Source organism: Triplophysa rosa, unplaced genomic scaffold (genome assembly GCF_024868665.1).
Source record: "Triplophysa rosa unplaced genomic scaffold, Trosa_1v2 scaffold373_ERROPOS61749, whole genome shotgun sequence".
Taxonomy (NCBI): domain Eukaryota; kingdom Metazoa; phylum Chordata; class Actinopteri; order Cypriniformes; family Nemacheilidae; genus Triplophysa; species Triplophysa rosa.
This window is the reverse complement of record NW_026634377.1, coordinates 12555-28515: the sequence shown is the minus strand read 5'-3', so window position 1 is coordinate 28515 and position 15961 is coordinate 12555. Positions and strand designations below refer to the sequence as shown.

The window sequence follows — 15961 nt, the reverse complement described above, 5'->3', positions numbered from 1 at the left end:
CCAGTGTGAGATGAATGACATCACACACAGACAGACAGAGAGAGAGAGCATTTGTGCTGTGGCTGTGCAGTGATTGGGTGTGTGATCATCATCATCATCATCATCATGATCTTGATATGTGTGTGTGTGATGCAGATCATGTTTGTCGTGTGATTCAGTGGTGGGCTTTGATGTGGAATGGCCGCCCAGCTTCACTAAAGGAAAGTCAAGGAAAGTGGCTGTGGTTCAGTTGTGTGCGTCAGAGGAGAAATGTTATCTGTTCCACATCTCCTCCATGTCAGGTGAGGTCAGACTCGCGCTCTCTTCACACTGTTCTCTGATCTTCAGCTCATCTTTGTCTCGTAATGTCTCAGGCTTTCCGCCCGGCCTGAAGGCCTTTCTGGAAGATGAGAGCATCGTGAAGGTCGGTGTGGGAATCCAGGGAGACAAGTGGAAGTTATTATCCGATTATGACATTAAACTGAAGAATGTGCTGGAGCTTTCTGATCTGGCCAATAATACTGTGAGTGCACTTTTACTATTAAACTGAAAGTGCGCTGGAGGAGACGTGTTCAGAATTTACCTGCAATGTCCCTACACTTTGATGTGTCCAAACCTCTGCATATTTTCACTTTTTACCGCAGTAGAATCATTTATGAAGATGATATGAGTTGGATTGACTGTGTTTCGTGTAAAAACGCACAGTTAATGAGAATGTAGATCACACGATGAGAGCCATCACTTGTGCTTTGTTTTGCACGCCTTGCAGATGATGTGTTTTCTGAACACTAATGCTTCTTCAGCGTGCATTGTTATTGAGGAAGTGTTTCTTTCTGCCGTGAGACTGTTGGTGTTGTCTTTGGCACATTCGTCTTCATTTTGAACACTATTCAATATTTCTGATGATATTCTGTGAATGTACACTTCAGACTGTGGTGTGTGTGTGTGTGTTGTAGTTGAGATGCAGTGAGAAATGGAGTCTGGATGGGTTGGTGAAGCACTTGTTGAAGAATCAACTTTATAAAGACAAGCAGGTGCGCTGCAGTCAGTGGGACGACTTCAGTCTGACAGAAGAACAGAAGAGATATGCCGCCACAGACGCTTACGTGAGTGCACATCAACATCATCACATGTATTCATCATCACACGCACACATGTCTGCTTCATCTCACACCATGTGTCCTTACAGGCTGGATTCCTCATTTATAACAAACTACACGTCATGATGGAGTCTGGTCAGTTACTCTCTTCATGAAATCTGTGTGTGTGCGTGTGTGTCTGCGTGAGTGTGTGTGTGCGTGTCTGCATGCGTGCTTGTGTGTCTGTGTGTGTCTGCGTGAGTGTGTGTGCGTGCGTGTGTTTGTTTGTCTGTGTGTGTGTCTGCGTGCGTGCGTGCTTCTGCGTGCGTGCATCTGCGCGTGTGTGCGTCTGCATGTGTGTCTGTGTGTGTGCGTGAGTGTGTGTGTGTGGGAATGTGTATCTGTGTGTGTCAGCTTGCATACGTGTGTGTGTGTGTGCGTCTGGTGTGCATGTTTATGTGTGTGCGTGTGTGTTTGTGTGTGCGCGTGTGTGTGTGTGCGTGCGTGTGTGGTACTGATGTTGTATGATGTGTTTATGTGAGAACAGAGCGCTGGACTTGTTCAGCCGCTGAGCTCAAGCAGAGAGTTTATCAGATGTCTGGTGATCTCCGGGATCTGGCCGATGGATTTCCAGAGGACGTGAGCTGCTCGAGCAGGTCTGGATCTCACTGTGTTTGTAGCGTGTGTTGAATCTGTGACTGATGAAGGTTTGTGTGATCCTGCAGGGCTGTGAAGCTGTTGGATGATCTCGCTCACACTCTTCAGTCTCTGAGATCATGTTTGTTAAAGAGCGACGGAGCCGCCGATGACACGGGTCAGAAGTCTGACACACAGTGTGTGATGTCTGAGGATGAGCGACAGATGCTGGAGATGCAGGCCAGACAGGAGCAGATGGATGAGGAGTGTATCTTAGCGTTCCAGGTGTTGTGTGTCGTGTCATTGTGTTCTGATATCACACTTCTGATGGACTGACTGATGTTCAGTGATGGTGATGATTTTCTTCAGACTCGAGAGCAGTCGGCCCAGAATGAGCGTGATGAAGATCTGGATGATGAAATGATGAAGGTGAACACACACACACACACACACACACACACATGTAAAGTTGACTGTGGGATTAAGAAGGAATGAGTTTGTTGTTGTTTGTGGTGTCTGTGAGGAGTCATGCCTGCACACACACACACACACACACGCTTCTGAAATGACTGAACATGTACACATGACTCATTCAGTTACTCTTCAAACACCTCACCTGACACGAACACTGCCGCTGATGTCACGTCTCCACATGTTGATTCTAAGAGAGTGTGACGTCAGAATGAAAGGTGTGCTGATGTTTCTCTCATCAGTGTGCTGATGACGTGGAGAAAGAGAACGACGGACACAAACAGTCTGCTGCTGAAGATGAAGATGAGGATGTTGAAGAAGATGAGGAGGAGGTGTTTGGTATGTGTTTATGTGCATGTTAGAAACGGTGTGTGCTCACCTCACCTCACGTTCATCTATATTATCAGAAGAGCCGCTTTTGTTTTTGTGTGATGTTTAGATTCAGATATCCCACAAGCTGAACAGATCAAATGTCTGAAAATGTATTTTGGCCATCACAACTTCAAACCGTAAGTTCAGAGCACTCGCGAGCTGTTGTTCATTTGCCTGTGTGTTATATCTCTCACCTGACACTTCTTCTTCAGGGTTCAGTGGAAAGTGATTCAGTCTGTTCTTGAGGACAGGAGGGATAATCTTGTTGTCATGGCAACTGGTATGCAGAAATCATGCCCATGCATGGAGATTTGTGTGAATGATTTAGCATAAAGGCAGTGTTGTGTGCTAGCTGTTTCATTCTCCAGTGGACTTTATCTTGCACATCATGTAACGTGTGTGTGCGTGTGTGTGTGTGTTGTGAGGTTATGGCAAGAGTTTGTGTTTTCAGTTTCCTCCGGTGTACTGTCAGAACATCAGTGTGGTGATTTCTCCTCTCATCGCTCTCATGGAGGATCAGGTGCTTCACTTACAGTACGTCACACAGTCTACTGACACAGCTGACAGTGACGTCTGACACGCTCCTCAAACGTCTGTCTGTGTGTGTGTTTCAGAATGTCAAACATTCCCGCTTGTTTTCTTGGATCCGCTCAGACCAGAAATCTGTCTGAAGATGTGAAGAGGTGTGAAGACGCTTACATCACAACATACAATGACACATACATACATACATGCAGTTACTCTGACCGTCTGTCTGTCTGTCTCTCTCTCTCTCTCTCTCTGTGTGTGTGTGTCGTCAGGGGTCAGTTCAGAGTGGTGTACATGACACCTGAGTTTTGCTCTGGAAACATTCCTCTGCTCGCTCAGCTCCACAGCACCATCGGTATAAATCACACCGTTTTGTGAATGAGGTGATTGTGTGACCGAAGCTCACACCTCTGTGGGTGTGTGTGTGTGTGTGTGTGTAGGTTTATCTCTGATCGCTGTGGACGAGGCTCATTGTATCTCTCAGTGGGGTCATGACTTCAGAAGTGCGTATCGTGACCTGGGCAAACTCAAGAAAAATCTCCCAGAGGTATGTCGACGTTTGAGAACGCTCAATAGTTGTGTTTTTTATTGCATTAAGCGTCTGCAGCTGATGTTCGTTGATTTTGCTCAGTCAGGTGACTTGAAAAGAAATTCTTGTCTTTTTTACAGGTTCCTATTTTGGCTCTGACGGCCACTGCGAGTCCATCTATCCGTGATGACATCGTGAAGAGTCTTCACCTGGTCAATCCCATCATGACCTGCACCTCGTTCGATCGGCCCAACCTCTATCTGGACGTCAGTCGCAAAAGTGCTGATGTTATTCAGGACCTCAAACAATTTCTCATTAAAAAGAAAGGGTAGCTCTTCATTTTAGTTTGAGTTTGATGTGAAATGAGGTGATTTATATGACATTGATGTGAACATGAGGGGTGATGTTTTGTTTTGTAAGGGGGGGGCTGGAGCTGGAGGGCTCTACCATCGTGTACTGTCCGTCTAAGAAAGAGGCGGAGCGTGTGACGGCGGCGCTGTGTAAGCTGGGCATCTCGTGTGGACTTTATCACGCTGGTCTGAGCATCAAACGGAGAAGAGAAACTCAACATCAGTTCATGAGAGACGAGATTCAGGTGAACAGCCGCTCATACGCTAAAGAACCTTTGTCAGACTGAGGTGAAACGTGACAGCGTTTGTTCTTCAGTGCGTGGTGGCCACGGTGGCGTTCGGGATGGGCATCAATAAGTCTGACATCAGGAAGGTGATTCATTACGGAGCTCCTAAAGAGATGGAGTCGTATTATCAGGAGATCGGGAGAGCCGGTCGAGACGGTCTGTCCAGCTCATGTAACGTCTTATGGACGTCTGCAGACATGGCACTGAACCGGTGACGTCACGTCTTCATTTCATCCGCTTTCGTAAAAGACGTCTGCTTACTGAGATTATATTTCTGCTTTGTGTTCACTGCAGGTTCATTCTCAACCAGTCCAGAAGTGAACGCTTCAGAGATTATAAAATCAGCATGATGGCCAAAATGGAGAAATATCTCAATTCCACCAAATGCAGACGAAAGTAAGTGATGTTTGTCTCGACAGTCGTTTAGAGAATCATCATTGTCAAGAATGTTATAATAGTTAACTAGAACATTCAATAAAACAGAAATGTTGTCTGAAGAAGTGAAAGATGTTTAAGTTGGAAATACATCTAAAACTAGCATTGAAATATATATTCAAATATATTCAACCTAAAAAGCAATATTTAAAAAAGCAAAAAAAGGGCCCGATTCAAAATATGAAGAACACTACAATAAAAGTGACTTGTGGGATGATGTGGTTTTGCAGTTGAGTGTGTAGATGAAAGGTTTGTGGGTTCAGTTGGTAAGAAACACACATACTGATGAAGGAACTCCAGTTTCTTTAGATAAAAGTCTCTGTCAAATGCAAATGTATTTATAAATGGAAGTATTTAGTTGATTTTGAATTGAATGATGCCTCCGAAAGGTTGTGTGAGATGTTTGTGGTTTGGTGTGATTTATGAGGAAGTGTGTTGCAGGTTGATTTTGTCTCATTTTGAAGACAAGCGTCTGAGGAAGGTGACGTCTGGCATTCTGGGTAGTGATCGGTGTTGTGATAACTGCAGGTCGGGGTGAGTGCGCTCTCTCTCTCTCGTCACAGCTCATGTGATGATGATGATGACGATGTTGTCATGGTGGGATGTGTTTGTGTTCAGTGTGAAGGAGGGTGATGCAGACGGGCTCCAGCAGGACTTCGGCTTGTGTTCGTATCAGCTGATGAAGGCCATCAGGATCATGGAGGAGAGGTTTGGCATCACAGCGCCCATTCTCTTCCTGCGGGGCTCAGTGAGTCAACACTTTACTCAGTTATTCATCTGAAATCTCTTACAGACAGTCAGTCTAATGTTTAATGTTGTGTTTATGTCAGAACTCTCAGCGTGTACCCGATCGCTATCGTAAACATTCACACTTTGGCATTGGTAAGGACATCTCGGAGTGTTGGTGGAAAGCTCTCGGACGAGAACTCATAGCTGAACAATATCTGATGGAAGCTACGGGTCACAACAAATTCGCCACCCTCTGTAAACTCACACAGAAGGTATTGTGAATGTTTGTTTTCATTTCAACTGAATGGATCCATGTGAAGAAGTGAAGTGAAACTGAACTACGGACTGACTGATGCTTCTCCATCATTCACATTCACCAGAAACACACGGTTGTGTTGTTATAAATGTGTGTGTGTGTGTGCGTGTGTGTGTGTGTGTGTGTGCGTGCGTGTGAATGATGTGTGTGTTAATGTGCATGTTCCAGGGCAGATCGTGGCTGAATGACGCTGAGAATGAGAAACACAGAAAACTTCTGCTGCAACCCAACAGAGATCTGTACAGCAGAGTGTCTGTACCGCGGTAAAACCATCACCCGTCACTTCTACACACATTTACGCTAGCACTAACATCGTAATCACACACACTTAACAATGTTATGATCGGGCGGAAAAATGACTTTTAAGCTCTAATTCAAAGTGCTCATATCTTTCATTTTCTGTGTGTGTTTTGTTGTGGCAGGAGGACGTCACACGTGGCACCGGTGGAGTCTAACACTTCCAGTAAACAGTCAGATTTCACACAGGTCGGCACAATCAGCATGTTTATAACTGCTCATGTCTCTTGAGCATCTGCTAAACCAGCTCTCATTTCATCTCAGAGGTCAAAGGTCAGTTCTGGAGTGGACAGCCGTCACATGATGGAGAAAGTGGGCGTATCCTGCAGGTATGAATCACATCAGCATCATCTGTACTCTAACCCTTACATCATAACATCAACTATAACAACAAACAACAGATGACATCATTGATCTGTGTGTGTGTACTTGTAGCCTATATGTGGTTTACGAGGATGAAATGTGTATAAAAGAACATGTGTATAACAGCATACATTTTAGATTGCTTTAAAAAGCATACTAAATGATGATTTTGTAAAAAGACACAAATGGAAAAGGTTTTATGTGATGGTTAGGTCTAGGGTCGGGGTGGGGTGCGTGGAATGACCAAAAATCTATTTCACGGAATGAGTCATTTTATTTCACGGTAACAATGTCCCTTTATAATTCTATATCTTATACCTCGTTTTTCTTCGATTGACTTAATTTACTTATTTATTACAGTTCATTTAAATGCTCACCATAGTTATAATGTAGGCAAGTTATGAAAATGTACTAAAGATATCAAATGAAGTTCTGATAATCAGATGTATTATTTATTCATATTTATCTTCTGGCTATATCATATGTATACAGTAGGAAGATAGACAACATATATAACAATAAAGTATGAATATGCACAAACATTGAGAGTACAGTATGACTGGTGTTATAAACTGGTGTTCATGGGGTCTGTACTGTGGGTCTTTATCGCTCTTCACTCTCTATTAGATGAGCACTTATAGTGTGTTGCGACTCTCTGTCTTTAGGTTTGTTTATTCTCACGCTTGTCTTTGCACTGCGAGTCTCTGGTGACTCCTCACACGTCTCTCAAAACGGGGGTTTGTGGCGCGTCGCGTCAAAGCGCTCGCGCTGTGAGCATCATCACACATTTCAACGCAGGTTTCACCTCGGCTCGCCTAAAGTTGAATTTATTAAAACTATTAACAGCTTTACAAAACAATCTGACTTCTGAAATACGTGAGAATGAGCTTTTTAAATATGCACGCTCATAAATCATTACGTCTATGGGGAGTCCTGGTAAACCACATGTGCAAGTGTGTGTGTGTGTGTGTGTAACATTACATCACGGTATTGAAATAAATGTGAAGCACATTCTTAAAAAAATGAAATGAGTGTTATGACGGGTCATCGTGTTTTACTGTTTTAGCATTTTTGCTCTTGATGTGTAGTATTTGTTTAAAGGTGAATAATTCATGTTCTGTGTGTGTGTGTGCGTGCGCAGATCATCAGCGAGACAGTCATTATCATCACACACTCCTGTTGTTAAAACTCAAACACCAGCCGTGTCTCCCAGAGAAATACAACTGCAGGTACACCACACTCACTACATCAACACAATACGCTCAAAACTTTCATTAGCTCTTCTGTAATGAATGCACACCTTCCATGAGGAAAACCTGTTGACTTCCACACAAAGTTCAATCAAGACACTCCATCTGATCTCATCATTTGTAAATGTAATCTTGTGTATGTTATGAACTGCAGTATGAATGTAGAATCACACCTGGTTGTGTGTTTGTGGTGTTGTTGTGTAGTCGGAGCTGTACGGTAAGCTGGTATGTGAGCGTCAGAAGTTAGCCAGTCTTAAAAACATCCCACCGGCTCTACTGGCCACCAATAAGATCCTGCTGGACATGGCCAAAATAAGGTATGTTACCTGTTCATGCTGTGAGCATCAGTGTGACGTGAAGCACGTGTACTGACTCTGTCTCTGTCAGGCCGTGGACAGTCAGCAGCTTAAAACAGCTGGATGGAGTTTCAGAAGCTAAAGCGGCCATGCTCACTCCTCTGATTGACATCATCAACACTTTCTGTCACACACACACATTACAGGTCAGTGGCATTTTTCTTCAGGTTCTTATGATGATGGCAGTATTGTTAAGTCGTGCATATGTGTGTGTATCAGGTGGATGTGTCCAGCAGTTCTGTTGCAGACGTCCAGTCAGAGTCCAGTCGTGATTCTGTGTGTCGGTCTCTACCCGACAGCGTCTCGGTCACACACAGACTCTTTCAGACGGAGCACAAGACTCTGGTATGACATCAGCGCATGTGTCTCATGTATGGTGTTGATCAGTGTGTGACGCGTGTTGTGTTGTGTTGTATAGAGGCAGGTGGCAGATGTTCGCTCTGTGCCCTTGGCTGTGGTGGAGTCTCATCTGTTACAGGCTCAGAAGATGAACTGTCCCATCGACACCGAGAGAGCTGGACTCTCACCGTCCATCTACAACACCATCACAAACATCATCACATCTCCTCCACTCAGCTCAGGTCAAACACACACACACTACTGATGTAACACTCATGCTTCTCTTCATCCAGGCCATGTACAAAATACACTACTGTTCAATGCTCGAAGTGGGAAAAAAGCTTCCGGTACTCTCTTGTGCACGTTGCCATATGCAAATTATTACCACATTTGAAATTTATAGAACGAAAAAAAGTGTTTGAACATTGCTGGTACAACATGTTTATTTACTAAAGGAACCATTTGCCAAACAACTGATTTAATAATGTTAAATACAAATTTGACCATTTCATTACCTGTGATAATAGTTCTGCAGTCTGTTGAATTCTTCTGTTCATTAAATTCATCATACACACACAGTCATACCTTATGCCTTACGTAAGGGATAATGTACAGGCAGCCAGTTGTTATCGCAGAAATAATCCCCGACAGTGTGATCAGGACACGACGCGAAGCAGGGAATATTTTATTAGCTCATTTTTACAGACCTTCTTTGAGGAAAAGCCGTTTAGTTTTGGTTTTAAAGTAAGAAACGACGTTCAAATGTCATGAACAGACGTTTGATTTAATCATTTGTAAATATAATGTCATATATGTTATTAACAGACACATTTATAATTAATTTTTGTGTAATATTAAACTGCCCCTCTCAAAATGATTCGCAGCATTACACAGGGTGTTATTAGTTTTGTGCGATTGTTATTTGAAAATAACAACCCTTGGAATGTCGCGACTGGCCAATCAGAGTCAAGCGTTCAAATGAGCCATGTAATAAGTGCTGTTATGTTTTAGGCATGTCAAGTCGAACACACATTACATCATGTGACAAACCACACAAGTTTTCATTTAAAACGGCAGAATTCGCAAAATTTTGCATCTCTGAAATCTGACCATTTATCATTTGTATTGTAAAACGGTTGGCTTTGTTACGTTTGCTTTCTCACATCTCACTACACAGTCCCAGTCATTAGCGCCCACCTGCAGACCGTCTTCTTTAGTTTTATTGGCTGAAATGCTGCTTGACCGCTGTAATTTGATTGGCTGGAGTTCCGTAAACCCTGTAGCTTGAGTAGCTCTGCGCCAAAGACAATAGATGGAAAGCCTGCAATCTTTAGCCAAAAAAGCATACCGGCTAATGCTAAAGCTGTGGCTGAGGCCAGGGTTGATCGATCTGAGAGTTCAAAGGTCCCATGTCCGTCTTTGAGTGCCGTTCCAGACATTCATTTCTGGGTTTGGCGTGGGAATACAGTATCAGAAATCCCAGTTGTCTGGAACGTACAGTAGCATAAGCGCTCCCTCCCTGTAGTGTGATGTCATCACTATTAATCACCCATACAATGACGCTTTGACTCGGAGTGGCAAAGTACCGACAACATGCGAGAAGTGCAGGTACGCAAGAAAAAGTGAAGGAACGCTAAAGATTAAACTAGAGAAGTGCTGGTAGCACTGCTACTGAAATGTTTCTCATAATCCTAAAAACCTCTTAATCTGTAGGTGTGGGGTTAAATGTTTAAAGTTACTTTTGTAGAGAAAAATAACTTTGTTGTTTTCTTAAGTAACTAGAATATTAGAGTTTCTTATGGATCCTTATAGTCACATCATGAACTGTATTGTGTTTCTCTACAGGTTTAATCAGTATATCATTGTAAAATGTGTGAAAAAATACTCAAAAGCATGAGTAAGTGTTTCATAACGTTTGACCTGTCGTGTATGTGGTGTGTTGTTGTTTGTGTGTCCATCAGACATGAGTGATTTTAAAGCCATCAGGTGTCGTGTCTCTGATGACATCAGCAACTTTCTGCTGAGACTGGCGGTGTGTAAACTCCAGAGAGAAGGTTTATCATCTGTACGTCAGGATATCAGCTGGATCGAGCCGTTGGTGAGTTCAGCACGAACACACGCTGTGAGATTCACTTATACAGTAGAGGGTGCTGTTTCACATCTCCGCAGAGTGAAAGTGAATCTCAGGGGTCAGAGTTCATTCAGATGCCAGCTGTGGACTCGCGTCAAACATGTGTTCATGTGTTTATCAGACTCGTACAGCTTCAGACACTGTTCACTGGTTATAGAGGTTGTAATGTTGTTGGGTGGTCTTTTGTCTTTATGATGATTGTAGGATAAAAGCAGACGTGCAGGTGATGGTGTGATGGAGGAGTCACACCGAGAGTCAGAAGTCATGGATCAGAGTGAAGATGAGCTCTTTATTGATCTCCCAATGCCACAGGTGACACACCTCTCATAGAACTGATACTGTACCATTCCTTTCATTTGATTTCACCCGTCTTCATCTTTACCAAATACCATACGAGGATGTGGAGCCGTGTTCCTTCTGTTGATCAGATGTATTTCTGTTAGTCTGATCATCAGTTATAAGAGCAGCTGATGGATGAACCCATGTGTTTATCATCATATATATTAGGGATGTCAATTTAGACAAATTCTCATAATCGATTTTCATTCACATTAAGGATCAATTAATCGATTACTGGTTAACATTAATACTGAAATATGCCTCTGCAGTATATAGGCATGACAGCGCACAAAAGCCACGCAAAACTCCATCTTCCTCACCTGAATAAAAAGGTTTCTAAGTTTAAAAAAAGCCTAGTAGCATTGTTCAAATGAATCTGTGTGATTGCTAATATAATAAACAGATGTATTTGATAATGAACATGTGGACCAATATACAACGTGCCGCCGCCTCAGATGTGCACTCTGGTAATCGCATATAAGCAGACTCGTATCATTGCGCGCGTCTGCGTGAGAGAATAGCTTGATTTGTTATTTTCTTTCTAAATGTGCATAGGACACAGCGCATGGACACTATCCACAGTATTACAGAGAACTCACAAATGTCCATAACGTGTTACAACCTTTAGCGGTCCTGAACTTGAGACTTGTGTCTCACACTGAGGCATCATAATTTGCAGGCGGGACATGTCGCCACCACTTTTTGCCAAGTCAATTGTGTCCCGAGCACTTATTTGATTAAAACTAAGCTTGTGGAACAAACACGCGGTGAACGCGCCGCTTGCGCATCCATTGTCAAGCATAAAGAAGTGTCATTATTTTAGTTATTATATAAATATTTTCCTTATTAAAGTATTGTTTTCCATTGATTTGACTTTGTCCCCACCACTTTTGAAACCAAAGTTACGCCACTGGTCTCACATAAATAACATCATTCTTTGTATTACATGAGCAGAAGCTAAAATAACAGTTACATGATGTGCTAAACCATTTGGAATAAAATAACTGATCGGCTGTCCACATGCGATCAATGCAAACCTAAAAACCCTGATGGTACCGTACACTTCAGGAATGCTGGTGAGGATTTCATCAACTTGTGACAACATACGTTACCGATAGCACACATTATAAAAGAACATATATTTGCATTTGCATCTATAGCGCTTATTTTGATCCGCAGCTTTAGATCTTTTTTCTTTGACTAAACCAAATGCTTGAAATGTTTCTTCATTATTATTCTTAATGAAAAACTCAACAATCACAAAATAGCCTAGTATCATTACAAACGCACTTATGGTCAACTTTTACTAACAAAGGCGGATGGTACATTTTCTTTTGACACCAATAGTTATTCCTTCATTATTTACTTTTAATTTAACAACAAAAAATAGTCCACTGACAAACTTGCTTATATGAAACAGAATGTTTATTAACAAAACGAATAAGACTGATAACATTGTACCTGTTTTGTAATGTCAATAAATTCAAAGATCTTCAGATTTTCCCCTTACTTCAACACAGTTTGTGCTTTATTATTATTTTAAATGAAAATGCAACAATAAAACAAGGACAACGCTACATAGACTTTTATTAATAAAAGCTCTCCTCCGCCTCGACCTGTCAATCATCGCGCCTCACGACTGCAGCTCGCGCTGACAGATGTGCGCCTCGCAAACTCTTGCGTCCATTGTTCAAATGAACTTTCTTTTTATTTCTATAAAAGAAAAATGCAAAACTAAGGTGTGCGGGTAGCCAAGTAATGTAATAAGTGGACAGCCATTGTGTTTTTGCATGAGTCTGCTGTGTGTGTTATGCGCATAAGCCGCACGCACGTGCATGACTTTGATTAACTCGATCATCATCAAGTTATTTCGAGTAAACTGTTATCGCGATTAATCGATCGTCGATTAATCATTAACATCCCTAATATATATACAGTATCAGATCTCTGATGAGTGTTAATGTTGAGTTTGTGTAATCGTGTGCAGGAGGATATGGGCTCCGACTCTGACGGGCGGCTCAAGTCATGTGACGTGACTCCCCACAGCAGCGGTATGAATTTAACCTCCTGGAATCAGGACAACCTGGACCAAGACACACAGGATCTCTTCAGTGATTCACCTGCTGAGGTCAGATGTGATGATATGTAAGGGATAATGTTCAGGCAGCCGGTTGTTATGGCAGAAATAAGAAGCCGAGGGTCTTGTATCTCACTGAAGGGTTTATTTGGTGATAACAGCCGGCTGCTTGTACATTATCCCGCTTATTACACGGCTACTTGCCACATGAGATGAAAACTGGACATGAAATGTCAATTTGAAATATTTTATTAGCTCATTTTTACTGAATGCAGATCTTCCGTGAGGAAAAGCCGTTTACTTCAGTTTTAAGGTCAGAAATGACGTTCAGTTATGACAAACATGCAATTTGGTTGAATCATTTGTAAATATAATGTCATATATGTTATTAAGACATATTTATATTTCATTTGTCAAAACAAACTGTCAGAATGATTTGCTGCGTCCGGGTTACCGTGTGTTATTAGTTTTGAGAGGTTGTTATCTGGGAGTAATGAACCTGCAAATGTCACGACTGGCCAATCAGGATCAAGCATTCCAACCAGCCGTGTAATAATGATGAATCATTCAGATGGTTGATAGAGGTGTCATGGTTTTGTGAAACACGTTGTTTTCGGGCCTGTGGTTCGCTTGAGACGTCTTTCCCTGCTGTGATGAGCGCAAGTTAATCCTGGACGACCTGTCTTTAACCCCTGCTTGACCTCTGACCCTCACTATTACCCGACACCTCCCCTCGTAAGTGCAAAGCCATTAAGGTCAAAAGGTCGTGACCCATGTCACGCGTTTGACGTCTGATCTTTGCAAGAGTCTGACAGGATTTCAGCACACACGTGTCCCTAAAACAGCGAAGCAAACGCTGAAGTCTGTTTCCCATCAGTCCATTGGTTTCACTATCACACACGTGAAGAAGAAGAAGAGTCCGTCTGTGCTTCAGTAGTGCACTGACACAAACCTGTAGATCAATATGAGAGCGTTCCGTCTCCTGCACTCACACTGATGATGTGACACAACAGATTGCGAGAGACTGGACGGAAATGAAATTTGGAGGGACAGATAAATGGTTTATGAGAGATTGTGATGGATGTTCAGCGAGGGGTTTTCCTCGGTTGATGCAGCTGTCTGTGTCATGTAAGACACATTCTCACCACACCAGCATTTCACGAGCTGCTATCACACGCTAACTGCAAACAACACTCATAAACACGCTTCAAAATAAAACTGATCAAGTGAAATAAAGCAGAAAGCCTTCAAGTTAATCTGACAGATGAGATGTGACCAAACCTTTGTAAATAATCGTTTTGTGGTAAAAATAATGACCCTGATTCACAAAGGTTGGTAAGCCAAGCTTATAATAATGATTTATCATTTGTTTATAAAAAGAAATGTCTTGTGTTGTGGGAAATGTCCGTTTGACATCTTTTGACTAATGCTGCCTTCACGTGCTCTCGGAAACTGGTCAGTTCCCACTTCTGATGTCACGATTCCGAGCTGGTTGTGTTCAGGTGCTTTGTTGTTGGAAAAAAAGGAAGACGCCAGATTCATGCTTGCGTGTGTCTTGGGGAAATGTTATATGGTGACAGTTTTCAACAGCTTACTGTATAGTTTTACCATTTTGCAGTATTGCTGAAATACATGCTATTTTCACAGTGTATAAAACATACAGTGTGCTTCAAATAGTTAAATGTAAATATGTACTCATTTAACAAGACAAGACAAGGCAATGAAGCTGTTGATGAAAAAATAATAAATCAAATCTGTCACAGCAGAATTCCTTCTCCCATCCGCCGTGTTGACTGTGTAAGGCCCGCCCATCTCGGGTATCAAAATGACTTCCCAACTTCCCAGTGGGAAACGTGACATCAGAGGGCATTCATGTGGAATTTTTACTTTTGAAACTCATATTTCCGATAATTCAGAGGCAGCATTAGTCCCCGTGAACTGGAAGTTGTGATCGTTTGTACTTCCGTGACGCCTTTGAAATGGAATTTAAATTGAGAAGAAATTGTGGGCGGGGCTTGTTGTTTCACACCAATTTGATTGGATGTATAAAAACAGCCGTTGCACTTGGAAATGGAACTGGCAGCAGACTGACAGTTGAAGGGGAGGAGTTAACGGATGCTCCGCCCAAGCCGTCTAACAAACGTCATTTAAGCTGGACAGTCATAACAGGACGGAAGTGCATTTTCAGGTTTGAAATTAAGATTATGAAGACATGTACATTTTTTCACTGGAACTTGAAAAAAGCATGTAAATACAGAAAGTATGTTTCAAGTTTATGTTTCAAGCAGTGATGGTGATAGAGAAGCTAAAGTTTTAAAGAAATGAAAGTACTTGACCCTGATATAATTTTGTGACATTAACATTTGTTCAGTTTGTGTGTCCCAACCATGTCGTTTGTGTGTTATATAATCTTTATTGCAAAGCAACAACATGAACGTTACTGTGCTTGCATGCTTTTGTGGTCCAAACTTAACTTCTGCTACACATTTACAAAGAATAGGGTCCCTGTAGATTATTTCTGAACACGAGCAAAAGAAAAACAAGTAAATGACATTAGCTAGAAAGTTAAAAGTATCTCCTCAGGTTACCAGTAGAAAAAAACGTTACTACACGACCCATTCAACAAACTGTTTATTTATCAAATTAATATACAATCAAATTCAACAATTTGTTTATTCCATACAATTATTATACAATAAAATGATCATATACATTTATATTAATACAAATTAAAAAAAGAAATGGTTATATTATTATCCACTTGCCAGACTGATAACTAAACACAGAGCGGAAGTTAACCTCAGGCCAGGCGTGTGCATCCGATGAAACCATCTATACGTCTGCAAAGTTGTGATGTTTGGTAATAAATTTGAACTAAAAAAACGAAATGAATATAAATATAAATATTTCCACAGACGGTGAGTCAGCCAGCCAAGAGAAAACTGCCCGACTGGACCGAAGGACCAAACACTTGTGTAACCGCTGCTGCTGTAAAGAAAAGCAAAAAGAAGAAAGGACTTTTCATTTGATATGCTGGACCAAACATGTATTATGCATTTTACACCCTAACATTTCAAATAAATATGTTTCATGTTGTG

The 15961-nt window shown here is 41.8% G+C and overlaps 1 protein-coding gene across 3 annotated transcripts in view; it reads left to right on the top strand.

The window, feature by feature from the left end:
• Nucleotides 1–15961, top strand: part of wrn (WRN RecQ like helicase) — an 18990-nt gene extending 3029 nt beyond the window's left edge. For 2 of the 3 annotated variants that reach the window (XM_057328125.1, XM_057328124.1), the window contains 33 exons: nt 136–281; nt 354–502; nt 936–1085; nt 1169–1214; nt 1606–1714; nt 1784–1979; nt 2064–2123; nt 2408–2504; nt 2605–2674; nt 2750–2817; nt 2963–3071; nt 3152–3220; nt 3338–3420; nt 3506–3612; nt 3735–3922; nt 4015–4189; nt 4261–4442; nt 4526–4627; nt 5108–5200; nt 5285–5414; nt 5497–5667; nt 5880–5974; nt 6134–6197; nt 6273–6337; nt 7513–7600; nt 7826–7938; nt 8009–8123; nt 8197–8322; nt 8396–8558; nt 10278–10414; nt 10652–10759; nt 12774–12914; nt 15779–15961. In XM_057328125.1, coding sequence (XP_057184108.1) covers nt 136–281; nt 354–502; nt 936–1085; nt 1169–1214; nt 1606–1714; nt 1784–1979; nt 2064–2123; nt 2408–2504; nt 2605–2674; nt 2750–2817; nt 2963–3071; nt 3152–3220; nt 3338–3420; nt 3506–3612; nt 3735–3922; nt 4015–4189; nt 4261–4442; nt 4526–4627; nt 5108–5200; nt 5285–5414; nt 5497–5667; nt 5880–5974; nt 6134–6197; nt 6273–6337; nt 7513–7600; nt 7826–7938; nt 8009–8123; nt 8197–8322; nt 8396–8558; nt 10278–10414; nt 10652–10759; nt 12774–12914; nt 15779–15892 — 3829 coding nt within the window. In that variant the 3' untranslated portion in view covers nt 15893–15961. The remainder of the gene's footprint in view (nt 1–135; nt 282–353; nt 503–935; nt 1086–1168; nt 1215–1605; nt 1715–1783; nt 1980–2063; nt 2124–2407; nt 2505–2604; nt 2675–2749; nt 2818–2962; nt 3072–3151; nt 3221–3337; nt 3421–3505; nt 3613–3734; nt 3923–4014; nt 4190–4260; nt 4443–4525; nt 4628–5107; nt 5201–5284; nt 5415–5496; nt 5668–5879; nt 5975–6133; nt 6198–6272; nt 6338–7512; nt 7601–7825; nt 7939–8008; nt 8124–8196; nt 8323–8395; nt 8559–10277; nt 10415–10651; nt 10760–12773; nt 12915–15778) is intronic. The other variant, XM_057328126.1, reaches the window with a different exon arrangement.